Source organism: Lampetra fluviatilis, chromosome 15 (assembly GCF_964198595.1).
Source record: "Lampetra fluviatilis chromosome 15, kcLamFluv1.1, whole genome shotgun sequence".
Taxonomy (NCBI): Eukaryota; Metazoa; Chordata; class Hyperoartia; order Petromyzontiformes; family Petromyzontidae; genus Lampetra; species Lampetra fluviatilis.
The window spans coordinates 9,966,684-9,986,716 of NC_136289.1; the positions used below are offsets into that span (position 1 = coordinate 9,966,684).

Here is a 20,033-nt window from a genome sequence, read left to right on the forward strand (position 1 = left end):
AGCCTCAGCAGCTCTCTCGCTATATTTTTCACCTGATGACGATTTCTTGTGTTGCGATCAAAACGTTGTGAAATTTAAATTATTTTCTATCTACCTGGCTTTACCGAAAGACCCAAAGAATATGAATTCCTGCAGTCACGAAAGCTTTAAGTCTAGTTCTACGATATCCATTTCCGTGGGCCACTCTCCAACATGAATGGTCACCACTGCTCCACGAGCAGTCGAGGCAAACACATTGACAACAACAACAACATTTCCCGATGGTTGTAAAACAGGAAGCTGGGTTGTGTGGTTAGTTGAGTGGCACAAGCTGCTGCGTCCGATGATAGCAATGCAGCACACCCCTCGCTGCTATGGAACACGGCCGGCTTGTTCCTCGTGAGTCTGCGAGACTCGTGTTGGTGGTCATTGACGGGCTTCTGTGTCTATCGGCAGCTGTACGAATGTCGGACCACGTCATCGACAAGTACGAGACGCTCATCCTGGTGGAGAAACGAAGGTACAAGCCCCGCAAGACAAATGTGACCACGCACGGCGGCAAGGCACGCACGGTACAAGGCTGCTGCGGTGCCAGCACCACCCCACCAAAGATTTGTGCCACATGCAGGTGGCACCTCCCTCAGGCGGTGTGCCCGAGGCACCTGCCCCACCCGCCCCACCGGCCCCAACCGCCCTGCCCCTTCTAGCCCCCCAACACACCCCACTAGCCCCACCCGCCCCACTAGCCCCACCCACCCCAACCGCCCTGCCCCCTCCACCCCCCAACACACCCCACTAGCCCCACCCGCCCTGCCCCCTCCACCCCCCCAACACACCCCACTAGCCCCACCCGCCCTGCCCCCTCCACCCCCCCAACACCCCCACTAGCCCCACCCGCCCCACCCGCCCCACCGGCCCCACCCGCCCCAACTGCCCGGCTCCCTCCACCCACCCAACACACCCCACTAGCCCCCACCCTCCCTGCCCCCTCCACCCGCCCAACAAACCTCGTCACCCCCCGCTGCCCCCCCCCCGCACCCCCCACCGGTCGCAGGATGCTGTACGTGCAGAGCGACACGCGGCTCAACTTCGCCGCCTGGCGCCTGGCGCTGGAGAACGTGGCGCGGGGAGGGGGCCGCCTGCTGGCCGAGCAGCAGCTGCTGGAGGGAGACGTCCCCGTGGTGCTGGGCCGCTGCATGGAGTACATCACGCAGTACGGTGCGGCCCCCACGTGCTCGCACCGCCGCCACGCGCCGTGCACCTTGCCCGCGATAGAGGGGGGTCAATTCCAACCCAGACGGCCTGCTGTGTATTTGGAAGTCTGGACGTTCTCCCCTGAGTCGCGGCTACATTGTCAGCGTGTCCTCCGCTGTTTCCCCCCCGACGTTTGGCTGCTGCTGCTGCTGCGAATGTCCACGTGGCGATGAGCCGCTTCGTTGAGCAATCATTTGTGATGGCCGGGTCGCTTCTGAAAAGAGATCTACGTAGCTCGGTGGGCCTCGCCTGCTAAAATACCAAATAGCGTCGTTGAAATAGCCGAGTACACGTTTTTCGAACTTACCAGCCTCTCATACGCCGGATGCGCGTGCACCTGATTTGCGTCGTGGCCTGCTGTTCCTTCGCGCGGCCGGCTACGGTACGGCGCGCAAGAAGTCTCAAACGCGTCCGCGCGCGCCGCGTTCTCCAGGGCTCACGTCGGAGGGCATCTACCGCAAGAGTGGCACCAACTCGCGCACACACGCGCTCCTCGCCGAGTTCTGGCGGGACGCGCGCGCCGTGCGTCTCCGCGAGGGCGAGCACTCGGTGGACGACGTCGCCAACGTCCTCAAGCGCTTCCTGCGCGAGCTGCAGGACGGCGCCGTGCCGGCCGGCGCTCGCCTCGCGTGGACACGAGCCGCCGCGGGTCGGTTGGCCAACACTCCCCCCCCCCCCCACAGGCACCGCCGCCCCCCCCCTCGCAGTAGCCCAGCACCTCCCTCTCTCGGCCCTCTCTGTCGCTCCGATTTCCAATCTGTTGCTCTCTGGCCCTGATTTTTGGTTGCATCTTCGCCGTTACGGTGTTTCGTGTGTTCGCGCTTATTTCGTCGTTTTATTCGAGCCGGCTCACTTGTGCAAACGAGCGCGCGAGGCGGCGGGCGAAGTCCCTCCGACTTCGGCGGCGAGTTCTGTGCACAGGCCACGCAAACCGTCCGCCCTCCCCGTAGATCCAATTGAGAACCTCTGTCCCGGTCTCCGCTGGTCACGCCAAATAAGCTCGGACATGAGACACTTTCTGCTTCTCTCCCCCCCTGTGTGTCTCGATCTCGTCCGTGATCCTTGTTGCGTCTCCATCTCTCTCTCCCTCCCTCGTCTCTTCTCTTTTGCAATCACTCTCTCTCTCTCTGCACCTCCCCCTCTCCATGTGTCTCTCTTCCTGCCTCGTTCCTCCGCACTTCCCAATCTCTCTCTTTACGCCTCTCTGTCTCCTCTCTCTGTCTCCCTCCGTCTCTCTCTCCCTGCCTTGTGCCACCCTTGCTCGATCTCCACGCCTCTCTCCCTGCCTCTCGTGCTGTATCTTACCAATTCTTTGCATCCCACCCCCTGCCTCTCTCTCTCTCTGTCTGCATCACAACATCTCTCTGCATCCCTACCCCCTCCCCGCTTCTCCCAGCCTCTCTCACTCCCTACCTCTCCTTCACTTTGAATCTCTCTCTATATTTCCCCATGCTTTTTCTTTCTCGCACTCCTTTCCTCTCACTTTATCTCCCTTCTCTTATCCTCACCTCTTGCTCTCCCGGCTTCTGCTTTACCACGCACCTCTCTCTATTTGTCCCTGCCTCTCTTCCCACTCTTTCCCTGCCTCTCTCCCTGCCTTTCTCTGTTCTTCTGAATTTCTCTTCCTTCCTCTCGGTTCTCTCATCTCTCTCTCCTCTCTCCCCCTGACCTCTTGCTCCCGCTCTCCCGCTCTCCCCATCCCAAGAGCGTGAGCCTCTTGAAAACGAATCCCGAGACTCCGTGAGACGGTCATGGCTAAATAATAACACCGTTGCCGTTGCGGTACATTTAATGATGGCTGTGTTTTTTTATATTTTTGTGTACAAAAACGCGAACGTTTTTTTGTCACGTGCGCAGACATTCGAGACGATGGGGAACGCCTGCAGAGGTACAAGGAACTCGTGAAGGAGCTGCCGCACGTGAACCGCGCCACCCTTGCGGCTCTCATCGAACACCTCTACTGGTGAGAGGCAACTAGCAACACTGGGACATCTCCCCCCCACCCCCCCACTGCCCCGCAATCAGTGGTACAGTCCAATGTCTTTCAGTGTCACACGCATTGGCTTCTAAGTGCCGGACTGGACCATTAGCTAATAATGAGCGAGTATTGTTCGTGTGCGGAAAAAAGACGGAATTGTGTTTTTGTTTGTGACAAGTAAAAAAAATTGTGTCACTTCTTTTTGCTCCTGATTTTATCGCGATGGTGCTCTCGGCTTCGTAGCTGCGAGATGAGAGTGTCCGTCCGGAACTTTCGCAGAGCGGTGCAACTGCCCCCTGGTTCGAAAATGGCCTGCAGAAGCAGATTTCACAGAACTACTTCTGGGATCGCCTGAGCGAACATATTTATGCACAAACTATCGGACAACTTTGGCCGCTATGTTTGTCACGTGAAAGTCAAAACTTGGAATTTATTCAGCCTAAGTTAAAATATCATATAATTATTATTATGGGTTTATTTGATGGTATTTTTTTTGCTTTAAACAGATCCCCAATGAAAATGATAACTTATTGGCCAATGGGTTTGACCTGTGCCTAAATAAACCTCAATAAATCCTCACCTAAATCAACCTGCTACTCTTGAAAATCTCCGTTTAGTCATGGATGGCTGAATTTCAGATTCAAAATTCAAAACCGATGCGCTGATCCTTAGATTATAATAGTGTCTTACACTCGTGATGCAAGCCTCAAATTAACGTGTGAATCGTCGTTTTTCAAACGAGACGAGAATGCTTTACTTCGTCTAAGGAAGTTTCCAAAACTGCACAAACCAAAACTTTTTCCAAAACTGCACAAACCGGACTGAACAAACAAGAAACCAAAAAAACAAACCTGTCAATTTAACACGTAGGCTTTCGCGACCAATATTATTCATAATCAACGTTTTTGGGTTTAGATCGCGTTATTTTCTGGCGAATTGCCCGATGATGCTGGATGCAATTACCAGCGAAACGTCGTACTCAAATTGTAAATGTTGTGGTTTCACGCTTCAACACACCGGTGGGCTAATGCAGTGAACTAATTTGTCTTTGTCAACGTGACACTTTTTTACTGATTGGCCGTGTCGGGTGGTGGAGGGTTACGACACATTTATAAATAACGCGATCTAAACTCAAAAACGTTGATTATGAAACCTGTAAATATCGCGAGCCCTGATCGTACCAATTCATGTAATCACAAGGAGTCACAGCCCTACACAACGATGCACTCGCCAATGCCAATTTTGTTGCTGTTGTTTCCATCCCTGCTGCTGTTGTCGCTGATGCTGCTGCTATTGCTGCTGCCCCTGTTGTCTTGCCATCACCGATGCCGCTGCTACCGCTGCGTCTGCTTCTGCTTCTAATGCTGCTGCGTCTCCTCCTGCTTCTGCTGATCCTGCTTCTAATGCTGCTGTGTCTCCTGCTGCTGATTCTCCTGCTGCTGCTGCTGCCGCCTCCACACCCCTTGCAACTCCCAACGCTGCTGCCGCCCCCTCCCACTTTGCCTTGCGGTCGTCGTCGCCCGCGGCGACAGCGTGCAGCTCAACGCCAACTCGAATCACATGTCGGCGCGGAACCTGGGCATCGTGTTCGGCCCGACGCTCTTCCAGTCGGAGGGCGCGAGCTGCGAGGAGGTTCACGTGGTGGAGGCTCTCATCAACAACTACGACAGGGTGTTCGAGGTGCCGCGCTCACCCACAGTCCGTTACCCACAACCCCCCTCTGCTGCCTCCCAATTATCCACAACCCCCCTCGCCTCTCGCCCCATTGCTCATCGCTCACTCACCCGTCATCCAGCCCTCACCCGCTCACCCGGGTGAAGCCTTTCGCCTGTTACTGACAGCACCCCCTCACCTTTCACCGCACCTCCTCACCCATTACCCTCCTCACCGGTCGGCTCCGTCAACTGTTACAGCATTGATGGCTCCGTCACTCATCGCTACTCACCGATCATCAGCATCATCATCACCAGCCATGATCTAACCACTACTGGATGAAGGCCCTCCCCCCTCACGGTCTCGCGATGCAACGATCCATCTCGCGCCTGAGCACGAGCCGATTCCTTTGCTCCCCCCCCCCCTACCTTTACCGTAATTTTTGTAACCGTGGTTGCCTCAACTCCACCAGGTTGATGCGGAGCGTTTCCAGAACGTGCTGCGCGTGATCGAACTCATCATCAAGGGGTTAACGGTCAAGGTACGAGGAGACACCACCGAAAGAGGCGACGTATCATCAGCCATGCTATGGCTCAGGTCTGGCCCAGTTTTGGCCCAGTTCTGGCTCAGTTCTGAACCAGTTTTGGCCCAGTTCTGGCTCAGGTCTGGCCCAGTTTTGGCCCAGGATGAAAGCTAACTAAACCAGGTGCTCAGGCAGAGCAGACTGATGATCTTCGCCCAATCACCAATAACTAAACACGCACACACAAATATATATTTCACGTATTTGCCGTCTGAGGGTTATTGCGACTTGGTATTATTATTATTCCTCTTGCTTACACAGAAAAGCCTCGCTCATGACTTTTTTTTTCAGGAGGGTCCTGTGCAATGTTCACAGCTGGGGGACGACGATTGCCGTGCGCGTTCCCAATCGAGTAATTTGTGGGCAATGTTTTCAGACGTGTCAAATTTGGACCGTGACTCCGGCACACAATGGCCGACCCATTTCGAATGACGTCACTGCATTTTCAACGTTCCACCGCGAAGCAGGCGGCGCGTAGCACCTCACGGTTGGGAATAACTGGGGCGGCCCACCGGATTCGAGCCACGAAGCTCGAATCCGAACGAACGCCCCGCGGCCATGGCCGTGTCACCACCGCCCAACGGTCCCCGGATCGGTCGGTCGGTCGGTCTGGCGCCTCACAGGTTTTCGAATAGGTCAGGAGTTGAGCCCGGCAAGGTCCCAGGTCTCAGACCCCTAATGTGGGGATAGATTGGGCCGACGTGAGCCCGGTGCACCCACTGAGCCAGGTCGGTGCCCTCCGACAAAGTCGAGTTTTTGTCTGCCGTCGAAACTTAGCTACTGCTGCTGCTTGATTAAATGTACGCAAGTCGTCATTTCGTTGTTGTTTTTGTTTTACAGCCACCTTCCGCTCAAGCTGGGAATTTGATCGTCTCGGTTTATTTTGAGAGGAAGAGCACGGACACCTGCATCAGCCTCAAGGTGTGCATGGACGCGTCCCGCGCGACACGGGGTGCGCGTGAATGCAGAGCCTGCACTGTTGGCTACATTTTCTGCCTTGGTTAACCCGGGTTGACTAAGGTCAAGACTAAGGCAGACCTGGGTTGACCGATGTGATCACTCGCACTACGTCTGTTCCACCTGGCCAGAGCATTTTTTATTATGCACATGCACTGCGTAACTTGAGCAAGTGTTTGAAGAAAATGTTAATAATCAAGTCTACATTTCGATTTAAAGCTTTCGTGACTGCAGGGATTCATCTTCTTGGTTCTTTCGGTAAAGTCACGTAGAACAGGTCTGTCGATAAGACAGAGTCTTCACCTGAAGACGGCTGCTTGCGTTGTGGCCGAAACGTCGTGAGAATTATTTTATAATGTTTTTTTATTATTTTATTATTTCCATTCTACGTGACTTTACCAAAAGAACCAAGAAGAATAAAGTCTACGTACATACGTACGGTGGCGCACATGTAAAGTGTGTCCTACTTGCGCTGTCCCGTGTCAGTGGGTAGAGCGTACGGCTCGCAGTCAGAAAGGGATGCAAGTTCAAATCCTGTCAATCACGTTCACTTCTCTCTCTCGGAGTGCTGCATGGCCGTGGGACCTGAGGGTTCATACTTGCCTGTGTGCGTCTATGCATTGTGCGGCGTATGTGTTGTGCAATTGTGTGTGTGCATGTATGTGCTCTTGTGTGTGCGTGTATGTGTTATGTGTGTGCGTCTATGTGTTGTGCGTGTGTGTGTGCGTGTGTGTGTGTGTGCGTGTATGTGTTGTGTGTGCGTGTATGTGTTAGAACTACACTGCACTATGAACCCGGGAATCCGAGTTCGATTCCCGCTCACGGCCAACACCAGTGACGATTATCTGAACCGGTCTCGGGCCTCCCCTAGGTCGACTCAGCCTCAAATGAGTTCCCGGTGCGGGTGTATAATGAACATCGCCACTGGGGGAGACAAAGGAGGCGAGGTGTGGTGCCTGAACACCGACCCTCTCGTGTACCGTTCCGACACTTCATAGGTGCTCGCGAACAGCAAACGCCCTTCCAGTCTGGTTCACGGCTGTATGTTTGGCTCGTGTTGTTCCCCAGGTGTCGGGGCTCATGACGGCACAGGAGCTGCTCCTGGAGGTGCTCGACCTCAGGGGGGGACAGCTGCAGCACAAGGACTCCGCGATGGCCGTGTTCGAGGTGTCTGGGGAGCTGGGTGAGTCCTCCCGCTGTTAATATTATTGTTGTTCATCCAATACAAATTTCGAGATTTAAAATCGTTTGGACGATTCAAGCTAAGTGTGCGATAGTCTTCACGTGCGTGCGTCCGTGCATCCGTGCGTCTACGGGGAGCAGTAGCGTAGCAGTTGGCGCACTGCGCTATGAACCCAGCGACCCCGAGTTTGATTCCCATTCACGGCCAACACCAGTGACGAATATTCCGGGCCTCCCCTAAGTCGAGTCAGCCTCAAATGTGTACCTGGTGCGACGTGTCAACATCGACACTGGGGGGGGGGGGGCGGGGGGGGAGAGACAAAGGCGGCAGGGCGTGCTGCTGGCCGCCCCACCCCCCTTCGTGTGAGCCTGTCGTCCTTCGCAGGTGCTCGCGAACACCTCTCGCCCCAATGGTCGGGTCGGAACAGACGAGCGATCCTCGCCAGAGGTCGCAACCGGGTACCCGATACCCGTACCCTACCCGATCGGCCGGGTATGGGTACGGGTACCCGTTTGCGACCCTGGTGCGGCCGGGTACGGGTAGACCGTGAGTCACTGGTGAGTAACTGTTTGTCACTCATTTCCCAACGTCTTGTCTCTTCTCACAATTCAAGTTCCTAGAATCAACCCACCCGCGCCTGCAACATGGCTTCATCCCAGAGGTCGCAATCAGGTACCCGATACCCGTACCCTACCCGTACCCGGCCGGGTACGGGTACGGCCGGGTACGGGTACCCGTTTGCGACCCTGGTGCGGCCGGGTACGGGTACGGGTAAGGAATCAAAACCCGTTTGCGACCTCTGACCCTCGCCTTCCCTCCGCGTACCCGCAGAGCGGCCGCTGCACTACAAGGAGAGGGTCCTGGAGCTTCTGTTCCACCCGGATCCGCAGGAGAACTACCTCCTGGTGAAGAGGCACGCCGACCTCGACGGGATGAGGCGCCACCTCGGTGAGGCCGTGTCCAACGCCTCCTCCTCCCCTCTGCTGCATTGGCCCTGGCTCCGTCTGCTCAACTCTCCGGCCTCCATCACCGTGGGCTCGGCTTGCGAGCGAGAAATTGCCCGCGCCCCTGACACCCGTCCCCCCCGCCGACCTCTCCTCTTGACTTCTTCTCTGACCTCTACCATCTCCGCTGCTCCATCTCGGTCCTCCCTGCCAGTGTTGAATTTCATTCATGTCCCGGTGTTACATTTCATTCATTTCATTTTTATTATTCACTCGAGAATGACCAACTCTGCACAACGAAGGGCGGACTCTGTGTGCATGCGTATGATTGATTCTGCGATCTAGACTAAGAGAAAGGAATCTACAGCCCCAAGCATCGACTCAAAACCCACAGGTTGTTGTCATCGTCGATGAGACGAAGCCTCGGCCTAAAACAAACACTCTACTCCCCGCTCTCCCAATCCCTCTTAATCCCTATTCATCCCTCTCATTCCCCCTCATTCCCCCCCCCCTCATCCCCCCTAACCCTCCACCCCCTCATCGCCCCCCTCATCCCACCCCTCCTTATCTCCCCCCCCCCCCCCCTCTTCAATACCCCCCGCCCCCCCCCCCCCCCGCCCGGTGCTCTCCGTGTGTAGAAGGGCGCGACAAGAAGGAGTGGCAGGGCCCCGTGCGCTTCCGGGAGGAGCGCAGCCTCCACGCTCTGCTCCCGCAGACCGCCAAGTTCAATGAGCGCTTCATGGCTCTCTGCGCCGGGAGGGTGCTCGTTTTCAAGGACAGGAAGGTGAGCCGTGGCGATGGGCAGACAGCAGCCGCCCAACGGCGTGGCCTCCTCGTTTAATGACGGAGTCGGGGGCGGGAGGAGGCACATACAATAACTCGGGTGGCTGCGCGATACAGCCAATGGTAGCGAATCTTTAGAGCGGTGGTTCTTCTCAACCTGGGGGTGCGAGATGCCCTTTCTGGCGGTGCGGGACATGGCGAGATTTTTTTTTTGAAGGAAAATAATTGAAACACAAATTAAGCACGGGCACTTAAGTACAACAGCTACTTTATTTTTCATCAAACCCTGTGTAGTTATGAAACATTTTTTGTTACGATTGAGAACCAAAGGGGTGCAAGGCCGCAGTAAAGGTCAAGAACCACACTGCTTTCGACAAATGTCAGGCTGAAGGATTCACGACGCGATCTGCCGTTCTGCTCTCTCGCTCTCACCCCCCTCGTGGATGACGAAGGGCTGGGCCCACCACGCACAACTGCAAGGCGGTTACATTGTCATCGCCGTAGTCGCTTTGACACTTTCTTTGAAATTCTGCGCGACGTTTTCGAGATGTTAATCGATCGTGTGTGTGTGTGCGCGCGCGCTTTCCATCGTCAGACCAACAAGGCGGAGAGGGATTGGAGCCTGCAGACGGTGAAGACGTTCCTGGGAATTCGGAGGAAGCTGAAACCTCCCACGAGGTGGCCCCTCCTCATTGTCATTTCACTCACAAGTTGTATAGTGTCCCCAATTGTACGTTCACGTACGCTGTCATTGTGATGCTCTCATGAGACACGGTCCCTGCAATGTAACTCCCTCTAAAGTGGCTTCAATAACTTACTCAACTATGTTATTTTACCAGCTGAAGCCCAGCTGAGACATCAGCTCTTTTGCAGTGGCGACTTGGCCGCACGTGATAGCTATTATTTTTTCTATTTATTGTTATTTTTATTATTATTTATTTTTTACCTACGTGACTTTACCGAAAAAACCTAAGAGTACGTGATAGCTCATGGAAGTGGCTTATTTCAAACGCGCGCATCGGGAAGCCATCCCAGAATTCCACGCGTGTGTTAGTGCGTTTTATTCCTTGCTTTTTGTTGCGCGTGTTTATTGTTTTATTATTATTTTGTATTCTGTGTCGCAGTTTCGGGCTGACCCTGGTGCAAGACAAACAGCGGTGGTGAGTGCGGCACACCTCTAACCCTTGCACCCCCGCGGGTCATCCCGCCTTCGCAAGTGCACGGGACGAGACTCGTTCCATGGGGGGGCGAGGCTGTCGTTACGATGACATCACGGGTTTCTCGGCGACGCTGTTCATCATCGTAGGCCGTGATCTGTCCACTGCTGGATGAAGGCTTCCCCAAGCTGTTTACCCTCCGTCGTCATTTATTATCTTATCCAGGTTTATAGAGCGCCTTTATCCCAAGGTGCTTTACAGCAGTTATGAAATTGTACGTCAAATGATCGTAGTTTGAGACGAAGTGCGGGGGTTATTAATAGCAGTGGTGTAGTTACGGTGATAGGAGAACATGTGGGAAAGGTTAAGGGAAGGGTTTGGGGTGTTGGTAGGGGTAGGGGTGGTGGGTAGGGGTAGTGGTAGAGGTAGAGGTAGCTGACAGGGGTTGGGGTAGGCCTGGTCATCGCTGAGGGGCAAGGGGCAGGGAGTGGCAGCAGTGTCGGATGGACTCGGGGAGAAGAGATGGCGATTGTTTTAGAGGAGCAGTGGAAGCGGGTTATAGGTAGAGATGATCGTTTTGGGCAAGTATCCGTACAGCTGCTGTTCCCGCGTGCTCGTCACGTTGCTCCACTGTGCGCGTGTTCCCCCGTGCGCGTGCCGCTCGACGCTGGCCAAACGTTTGTTGGCGAGCGCCACGAATGTGGACGTGAATATTGGTGAATTTTTATTTTATTTTGTACGTGGGGCCGTTTGTTTCCGCGCCAGGTTTCTGTGCTTCGAGAGCCACCAGGAGCAGTGCGACTGCCTGGCCACCATGCTCAACTTGAAGGTACCGGGAGCCATTCTGAGTCGGTGTCCTTTAACTAAAACTATAAACAATTTTTTTTATACTATGGGAACCTCATTTGCCAGTAAAAATATGATAATTGGTTCTTTACCCTTCTATCTGGCAACAAAACTGACACCTTTTTACAAGGAGTCATGTTTGCATAGACCGCAATACCTGCAGTCATAATACAAACAAAAGAACATAACTCTGATAATGTGCACTGTCCTTGAAGTTGATTGGTCCACACCCGAGACAGCTTTAAGGAAAGCTGTCTCGGGTGTGGACCAATCAACTTCAAGGACAGTGCACATTATCAGAGTTATGTTCTTTTGTTTGTATTATGACTGCAGGTATTGCGGTCTATGCAAACATGACTCCTTGTAAAAAGGTGTCAGTTTTGTTGCCAGATAGAAGGGTAAAGAACCAATTATCATTTTTTTTTATTTTACTAAACTGTTCGTCATTTGCCAGAAAAGGCCCACTGGGCTATACAGCTTTTTTTCAGAAGCAACCTGGCCACAAATGGTTGCCCGATAAAGTATGAATGTCTATTGTTTTCAATGTATGTTGAACTTCTTTCACACCACACGTAGCCGACCATGCTAATTGGAGGTATGGCTTATTACGTGGAAACTTATAGCAGCCAAATACTCTTAAACGCATGATTCTAAATGTGGAGGGAAAAACCAGAGGACCCACAAAAAAACCCAGGCAACTATGGGAAGATACTCTTTGGTTCTTTCGGTAAAGTCACGTAGGTGAAAAAATAAAAATAAAATATAAAAATACATTCTTTTTTTTTTCCCACCTACGTCACTTTACCGAAAGAACCAAAGGGTATAGATCCTTGCAGTCACGAAAACTTCAAATCTCAATTATGGGAAGAACATACACACTCCAAATGTACAGCAGGTGTCCGGGTTGGGATTGAACCCACGATCTCCTGGATACCAAGCGAGGTCATAAACATCTCGCCTCGTCTTTACGAGTGAGAATAACATGTCGACTTGATCACCCACGACATATCATTGTCCAGAAAATTCGCTTTTGTGCAGAGTGCTTTGATGGAGTGAGTGAGTCATTGCATTCATTGTTACATCCCACCTCATATGAAACTGGATAAGAAACACCGGATTGCAAGGTGCTCCGGTGAGTTCAGGTGAGGTCAAGTTGATTTTTTTTCAACCCAGTTGAGAGCTCAAAGAGCCTCATTTTACGAGTGTGACCCTGATCACCGAAATGACAGAAGCAAAACAAAGCAACTCTCCAGCTGTTATGGGTTAAAATAAAAACAATGTAAATACAAATTCATTCTCAATCGACCAATGGATAAAGGCGTACCACTCACGACTGATGTCAGCCATGGACAGGAACCAAGCAGCTTTAGAATTGTATAGCCATATACGCGGGTCATCAAATCGTTCCGGATTCCTCTCAATTCTCACTGCGCTCTCTCCCGTGCCCGCCTGACCCCCCCCCCCCCACACCACCCCATCCCATCCCACGCGCCTCTCTACCACCGCCAGCACAAGGGCGACGTGTGGCCTCCCGACGGCGACTCCCGCAGCCGCACCTCCTCCACGACCCAGAAGCTTGGCAGCCAGGTTCTCATCCCCCTGCGGGGCAGCGATTTGCACCGGCTGACGCTCACCAACAGCATGGCCTTCAAGGAGCCTGTACGGCGATTGCCCACACGATTGATCGCACGCTCGCACGCACCAAACGCGCACACACCACGCACACGACTGCACGTATGCACGCACGCGACGAACGTGTGTGCACACGTCACAAAGACAAAGATTCCCCCCCCCACACCCCCCGTATGGGCTTGACAGACTCTCGGGGCAAGTGCTGTTAGCGAGGACCTATGAAGACCGCCTGCATGGCACACGAGGGGGTGGGTGGCCAGCACTACGCCCGGCCGCGTTTGTCTTCCCAGTGGCTATGTTTACACCCCGCCCAAGTTACTAATCTGAGTCAATCTAGGGGAGGCCCAGGACCGGTTCAGTTGACCGTGAGCGGGAATCGGTAGGGGTTTATAGCACGGTGCGCTAACCGCTACACCGCCGCTCGTCAGACACATGTGTACGTGCATGACTGCACGTACAAATGCACCGAACGCACACGTATGCACGGAGACGGACGGACGACTTTTGACTCACCTGCGTACTGGGTCTGCGTACTGTCTCTGCGTGCTGTGCGTACTATGCGTGCTGTGCCTGCGTGCTGTGCCTGCGTGCTGTGCGCCGCTGCTGCATTATTCGCGGACATTCAGCAGCGTAGGTGGCACCCCAGGGAGGCTGTCGCTCACCTTCCCAGCTCGACTCGCGTTGAAATACAAATCGTTGTCACATGCCGCACGCAACCTAATCATCACTTGACCCTTCCTATTTTGGAGTCGTTGACGCACGTACGCATGCGCACCCGCACGAGCTCCGGCTAAATCCAAATCGACGACCTCCACTTCGCGAAATCAATCGCCCGGCTCCTTCCGTGGTACTCGAGATGTAAACCGGTGTGCTCGGGAACACGTGTGTATGGGATGGAGTTTCAGAAACGTTGGCTTTGGCGAGGTGGTGAGGAAAAATACCACGACGGAGTTCACAGTGGCAGTCCCCCCGATATCCCCAACTCTCCCTCCAGCCTCCAGTCGGTCATCATCCTTGCTCCGTTTGAATTCTCGAGGGTCTCCTCGTCATTTATCGTACTTTCCTTCCAAAATGTTTCGCTTCTTCACAAGTCCTGTCAGCGTTTTGTCTCTCGGTATGTTTTTGTTGAACTTTTTTATATCTTCAAGCGTTCTCATCAGCAAAGAAAACGGCCCGGCACAGTTAAAGTAAATAAAAATTACTATTTTATTTGACCAGGTAAAAAGGCCCACTGAGCTACGAAGCTCTTTCTCATAATCAACCTGGCAATCACAAACGATAGCTCAACGAAGTGGCTTATCACGTGGAAATGTATAGCAGCCAAATACTCTAAACGCCAATGTTGATTCTAAATGTGGAGGGGACAAGCTGGAGTCCCCGGAGAAAAATCCACGCGACCCACAGGTGAAAACATGCAAACTCCAAATATACAGGTGTCGGGATCGAACCCACGACTTCCTGCGTACCAGGCGAGGGAGAGAACATCTTGCCACCGCGGCTCAGTGGTTACGAGCATCATATTCTTTGGGTCTTTTGGTAAAGTCACGTAGATGGGTTCAAAGAAAATAACAAAAAAAACTATGACGTTTCGATCGCAACGCAAGCGATCGAAACATCGTTTTTTGGATATTTTTTGTTATTTTCTTTGAACCTATCTACGTGACTTTACCGAGAGACCCAAGGAATATGAATTCCTGCAGTCACGAAAGCTTTAAGTCAAGATTTACGATTATCATTTCAGAGCCTGCTCTGAGAAGCACAGCACAGCTCTGAGCTCGGTGACCCACACAGGTAAATGTAACCTTTGACCCGAAGTGATTCCGTCTGCCCCGGCACCAGCCCCTCCCTGCCCGAGGTTTATTTACAAATTGCTGCTTTTCCATGGACCCTTAAACAGTCTCGTGGTTCTGCGGGCTGGGCCAACTTCCCTCCGTTTGCGCCTGCGGGTGGAGGGAAAGCGACCGTGACCTTTCAAAAATGTTCACAGATTGACGTGCATGTGGGCTGGGTTACTGTACACCCCATTGCAATGTCATTATTTTTATATTATTGGTTCTTTCGGTAAAGTCACGTAGAAGGGAAATAATAAAATAATATGAATATTAAACAATAACAATTCTGACGACGTTCCGACTGCAACACAAGCAATCATCATCAGGTGTGAAATCCACATGATGATGATTGCTTGTGTTGCAGTCGAAACGTCAGGTGTGAAATCCACAGATGATGGTTGCTTGTGTTGCAGTCGAAACGTCATGAGAATTGTTAATGTTTTATATTTATATTAATTTATTATTTCCCTTCTACGTGACTTTACCGAAAGAACCAAGAATATGAATCCCTGCAGTCACGAAAGCTTTAAATCAAAAGTCATTATTTTTGTTTTCATTATTCACAATATTTATATATAGATATGTGTGTGTATATAAAAACGTGGATCTGAAGTGAACCTAAGAGAAACGCGTGGCCCGGTTAAAGCTCGCTTGGTGGACAAATCTGCCACAGCAACCCGGACTGGGCCCACCGTCCCGGTCCACGGACCGAGACAGCCGACTCTTTAGTGGGCGTTGGGAACGCAGCAAATGTCAGGGCTCTCGGACAGCGGCCTCCATCGGGGAGTTGTAGGTTGCATGACATAAAAATGGTTACTGATTTAAAAAAAAAAATTTGACTCGTTGCATGGAGCTGCGTCGTCACTGCGCTGTTCTTGTGCCGTAGCGCTGCGCTTCTCCTCCGCTTCTCCACGCTTCTCTTCGCTTGTGGCCTGCGTCCACGTTCGTGCATTTCTCTGCCTCCACTTAATTTGCTGTGCGCGTGGTCCTGCCCCCCTTACACTCGCCGTAGTTTAAAACGAGCACTCCACATGCCTGACAATAACCGCCGTGTACGGCCCTTGCCACCGCGTGTGCTGTCGTTAAACCTCCTGCTGGCTCTGACTGCGTAAATGTGCAATGTTGATTTCGGAGTATTCCCGCAGCAAGGGCACACGGAGTGGGCCCTTGCACTTTTGCCGACCCGGTGTTTGCAAGGCAAATTGCGTGGAAGTGAAACTGCGTGCTTGGCAGTGCATGAGCCCGCAAGCTTGTACTTACTGCTTCAGCCATCCCTAACAGAGAGACGTTCCCTAATAACAAAGAAATTACATAACCCAAATCTTAACATTGCTTCTAGATTTGAAGCGTTCATGACTGCAAGGATTCATACTCTTAGTTTTTTCGGTAAAGTCACGTAGGCAAAAAATGAAATTACAGCAAATCTAGATTTGCTGTATCAGGTGGGACCGTCACAATCTAGCTGTGACGGTCCCACCTGATGACGGAGACTTGTGTTGCCTCCGAAACGTCGTGATTTTTATTATTTTATTTCTATTATTACTTTTATTAATTTTAATTTCATTTGTTGCCTACGTGACTTTACCGAAAAAACTAAGAGTACTTAACATTGCTGCTGTTTTTTGCATTTGTCTCACGGTTGTTTGTCCTCAGCTGTGTCCGCTCGTCTTGCAAGGGAGACAAGAGAAGGTGGCTCAGAGGGGCCCAGGCCACTGCGGAGGTCCTTGGTTCGAATCCGGGGTTCAGACACCCGTGATTTGGACCGGGTTTTTAAGTGTAGCAGTGAGTTGATAGTCCTCAGCTCGGTCGCCAATGATTGCAACATTTTTTTTCACCGTAATTTAACGACATTCAGGCTCTGACAAATCTGAAAAAATATTAGACGGTTATGCAGTGGACATTTCTCTGCAACAGAGCGTGTGGGAGAGTGTGGTGCCCCCTGGTCTGCAGAGAAAGGGGTTCACTTTAAAGGATCTCAGAATTAGTTATGTGAAATCTCCTTCTTACAGACCATTATCTGTTGAAGGAGATATCACAACGCTCTGCGAGCGATGCAAATTGTCACCTCATCTCATGGCCGATGGCATCGATGGCACAATTGAAACGAGATTGTGGGGGGGGGGGGGGGGGAATACAAAATCTCCCTGTAATAATAACAGATAAATGGAAATATAATTTTTCAACTCAAACTTTTAATGTTTTTTTTTGTTTTTCTCAGGAGGACCCAACTGCGGACGAGAGGAGGCCCGAGCTGGACGACCCCGCCCTGGCCGCACCGTGGCCTCAAGAGAACGGCAAGGCCGCCGCGCTCCCCGAGCCCCGCGCGGCCCTCACGCCTCCCTCCCGTCAGGACCAGGTGGCCGCCAGCGCAACCCACGCTCCGCTGCTGCCGCCATCCTGCCGTCAAGGCCAGGTGCAGGTGGCGGCCTCCCCGGCCCCGTCCCCGCCAACGCCGCCGGGCCTGCGCCCGCAGCACAAGGTGCTCGTGCCGAGCCTGGAGCAGCCGCAGCAGCTCAAGTGTTCGGCGTCGAGCGAGCCGCGCCAGGCGGGCCGGGCCTCGCCGGTGACCCCGGAGCCGGCTCAGCAGGCGCCCCCCACGCCGAAACCGCGGCAGCAGCTCGCGAGGAAGTCGCCGCAGCAGGGCCCGCACGCGACGCCCGTCGCCCCCGCGCCATCCGCGCAGCCGGCGGGCGCGGGGCCGGGACAAAGGCCGGCGGTCGCGGCCCAGACGCCCTCCGTCGAGCCGTTCAGCCCCGTGTGGCCTCAGGCCGCGGGACCGAGGGTGGAGAGACATGTTTCCGTGAAGCTCGATGGTCAGTTTGCGATCGACCCGGTCACCGCCCAGAAGAAGAACTTGCACTTTAACGTGATGCACGAGCTGAGCTCGTTCCTCAAGCAGGCCGTGGACCTGGAGACCGTGGAGAGCAGCGAGGCGTGACGGCGCCGTCCGCGCCCAAGCGGCGGGTCCGTACTTCGGCTCCTCTCCCTTGTTGTGTTTTTTTTTCAACGATCCGGCTTCGTCCTCTTCACCTCGCAGCACCGCCCTCGGCACTGCGCGGCTCCTGAGACGTCGCGAGGCAACGACGCCTCGTGGTGGCTTCCCCGCGCCGCACTCGGCGGCCGTCGTCTGGTCGTCCAAGCGACGCCATTGCAGGACGCATTCGAACGTCGACGCCCAGGACAATGAAAGTGTGGCCCCACGGCCTTTTTCTTGCGGGAGCAGTCAGCGGCGTTGTTCTCCCGTCGGATGCGTTGCGAGGTATTTTCTTTCAATGCTGCGGGTGTGCATCTCAAGACACTGTTGTGAGCCGGAACGAAAAGCACGCGTCGCTTCTGTGCAGCAGAACGGCAGCAAGCGATGCATTTTTGTACGAGAAAAAAATAACATGCAGTGCTGTCACAATAGCGGTGTCTGTTGCAGATGCACCTCCAGCGGTGGAGGGTTCAAGCAGTCCCCGGTTAATGCTGCAGTGCTGTGAAGTTTCCTCCGCATTGCGTGGCGTTCGATATCGTGCCTTGACTCTCCGCGGTTAGTTAACGTGACCATACTTCGCCGTGCCGGTCAGCGTGGATTTTGTAAAGGTGGCCTTCCCGTTGGGGCACACGGAGAAACGTCGCCCATTCGCCTGTTTTAGGTGCACACAAAAAAAGACAAAGAATCCCCCCTCCCCCGCACACAGCCACGTGGCATAATTATAGAGTGCTGTTAGCGGGCACCTGCTAAGGGCCGGCACGTCACACGAGGCATTGAGCGTGGCCAGTGTCACGCTCGGCCCACCGTAATCCGCCCCGCGCTGACGTTCGCGCGCTCCATCACCGTCCACCGATGTTACCCGTGGCCAGTCAATTGAGGTTGTCGGGTGCGCGCAAACACCGCAGTGCCCCTCCCCACCACTGCGCCACCACTCCACTCGTCAATTTATTAAGAGAAATAACACCGACGCCGCTGCTGCTGCATGGAACTTGCCCATCTCTCCCTGGCGATGAAGGTCGTCGCCCAAACAGGTGGCACTTTTGAAGAAAAAAAAAGTGTCTGGAATTTAGTTCGTAATTCTCGTTGTTTTGGTCGCACAGGGTTACACCATTCTGCGCGGAGCGTTCGAGTGCTCGTTACCCTCTCGTTAGGGTGCTTTGGTCCCTACGCTGCAGGGTTGGTGCAGTGTTGACACAGCAAGGGGGGAACCTGGGTTCAATTCCTGACTCCAGGTGCCTTTCTCTGTGGAGTTTGGATGTTCTCTCCCCCCCCCCCCCTGTTTTGCGTGGGATTGCTCCAGATTCTCGAGTTTCCTCCCAGAGCTAAAACATTCATTGGTGTTGGCCAAACAGCCCAATGTAGCAGGACACTCCTAACAAAGACTCTTAGGACTCTGTGTGTCTTTTCCTGAGTGGATGGATAATTGGGTTCTTTTGTTAATGGCCAAAGATCCCAATGTAGCAGGAACTTACGGGAAAAAAATAGTATTTTGACACTCGGTGAGACTTGCCTGGATATATTAGAAGTACATTTTATACGAATCAGGGGCCCTCGCTATGGCCACGTGGCTTTTCATTTATCACGGAGCAAAACAATCAAGGCCAGTTTGGCCCCAAATAATGACCGCTGGCAAACGCTTATCGGTAACAGACAATAACACGGCGAACAGTAAAACACGGCGAAACAGGAGACGAGCGGTACAATATGGTGTGCCGGGCAGCGTAGGCAATGGAGGGCAAAGTTACAATGATCGTGCTGCCACGTGCCGTCTGCCGTGGCGGTGCCATCCTGAACATTGGGGCCGAGAGTGGCAGCAGAGGCCACTGTCCAGCGAGGACTCCTCCACCAAACCGAACGCCCACTCGCCGACGCAACGGTGAGTAGGCAAAACGTGTTCCATTACAATTTGTTTTGCCAATAAGCTGAGATGGGTTCAAGTCGTCTGGCACTTGGTTGTGGCCATGAACTTACGTCGGATGAAAAATCTGCACGTATGCAAGTATGCTGATTGTAGCATAGTCTATTGCTGTGGAGTGAGGGTTTTATGTAAAAAATGTAAAACTTGTTAATACTGTCGTTGTTTCCCCGACGTGTTTAATACTGTACTAAATATGCTCGCTTTTTTACCGTTTTTTTAAGAGGCTTTTGCACCATTTTGTAATGCTTAAAAGATCATTTCTTTCGTGATCGCCGTGACGTTTTTCTTCTCTGTGTAATGCCCCCTTCCTCCCATTTTCTTTTCTACGAAAGTCAATAAAACGACACAAAAAAATCGAGC

The 20,033-nt window shown here is 53.1% G+C and overlaps 1 protein-coding gene across 5 annotated transcripts in view; it reads left to right on the forward strand.

Moving 5' to 3' along the window:
• Nucleotides 1–20,032, forward strand: part of LOC144936200 (arf-GAP with Rho-GAP domain, ANK repeat and PH domain-containing protein 1-like) — a 74,524-nt gene extending 54,492 nt beyond the window's left edge. For 3 of the 5 annotated variants that reach the window (XM_078863179.1, XM_078863178.1, XM_078863176.1), the window contains 15 exons: nt 436–499; nt 1,034–1,197; nt 1,667–1,882; nt 3,091–3,196; nt 4,744–4,891; nt 5,337–5,405; nt 6,288–6,368; nt 7,473–7,587; nt 8,419–8,535; nt 9,170–9,315; nt 9,910–9,992; nt 10,439–10,474; nt 11,237–11,300; nt 12,827–12,976; nt 17,000–20,032. In XM_078863179.1, the coding sequence (XP_078719305.1) occupies nt 436–499; nt 1,034–1,197; nt 1,667–1,882; nt 3,091–3,196; nt 4,744–4,891; nt 5,337–5,405; nt 6,288–6,368; nt 7,473–7,587; nt 8,419–8,535; nt 9,170–9,315; nt 9,910–9,992; nt 10,439–10,474; nt 11,237–11,300; nt 12,827–12,976; nt 17,000–17,719 (2,279 nt within the window). In that variant the 3' untranslated portion in view covers nt 17,720–20,032. Of the gene's footprint in view, nt 1–435; nt 500–1,033; nt 1,198–1,666; nt 1,883–3,090; nt 3,197–4,743; nt 4,892–5,336; nt 5,406–6,287; nt 6,369–7,472; nt 7,588–8,418; nt 8,536–9,169; nt 9,316–9,909; nt 9,993–10,438; nt 10,475–11,236; nt 11,301–12,826; nt 12,977–14,690; nt 14,741–16,999 lie in introns of all 5 variants that reach the window. The other 2 variants (XM_078863180.1, XM_078863177.1) reach the window with 2 other exon arrangements.
• Nucleotide 20,033: the final 1 nt, after the last annotated feature.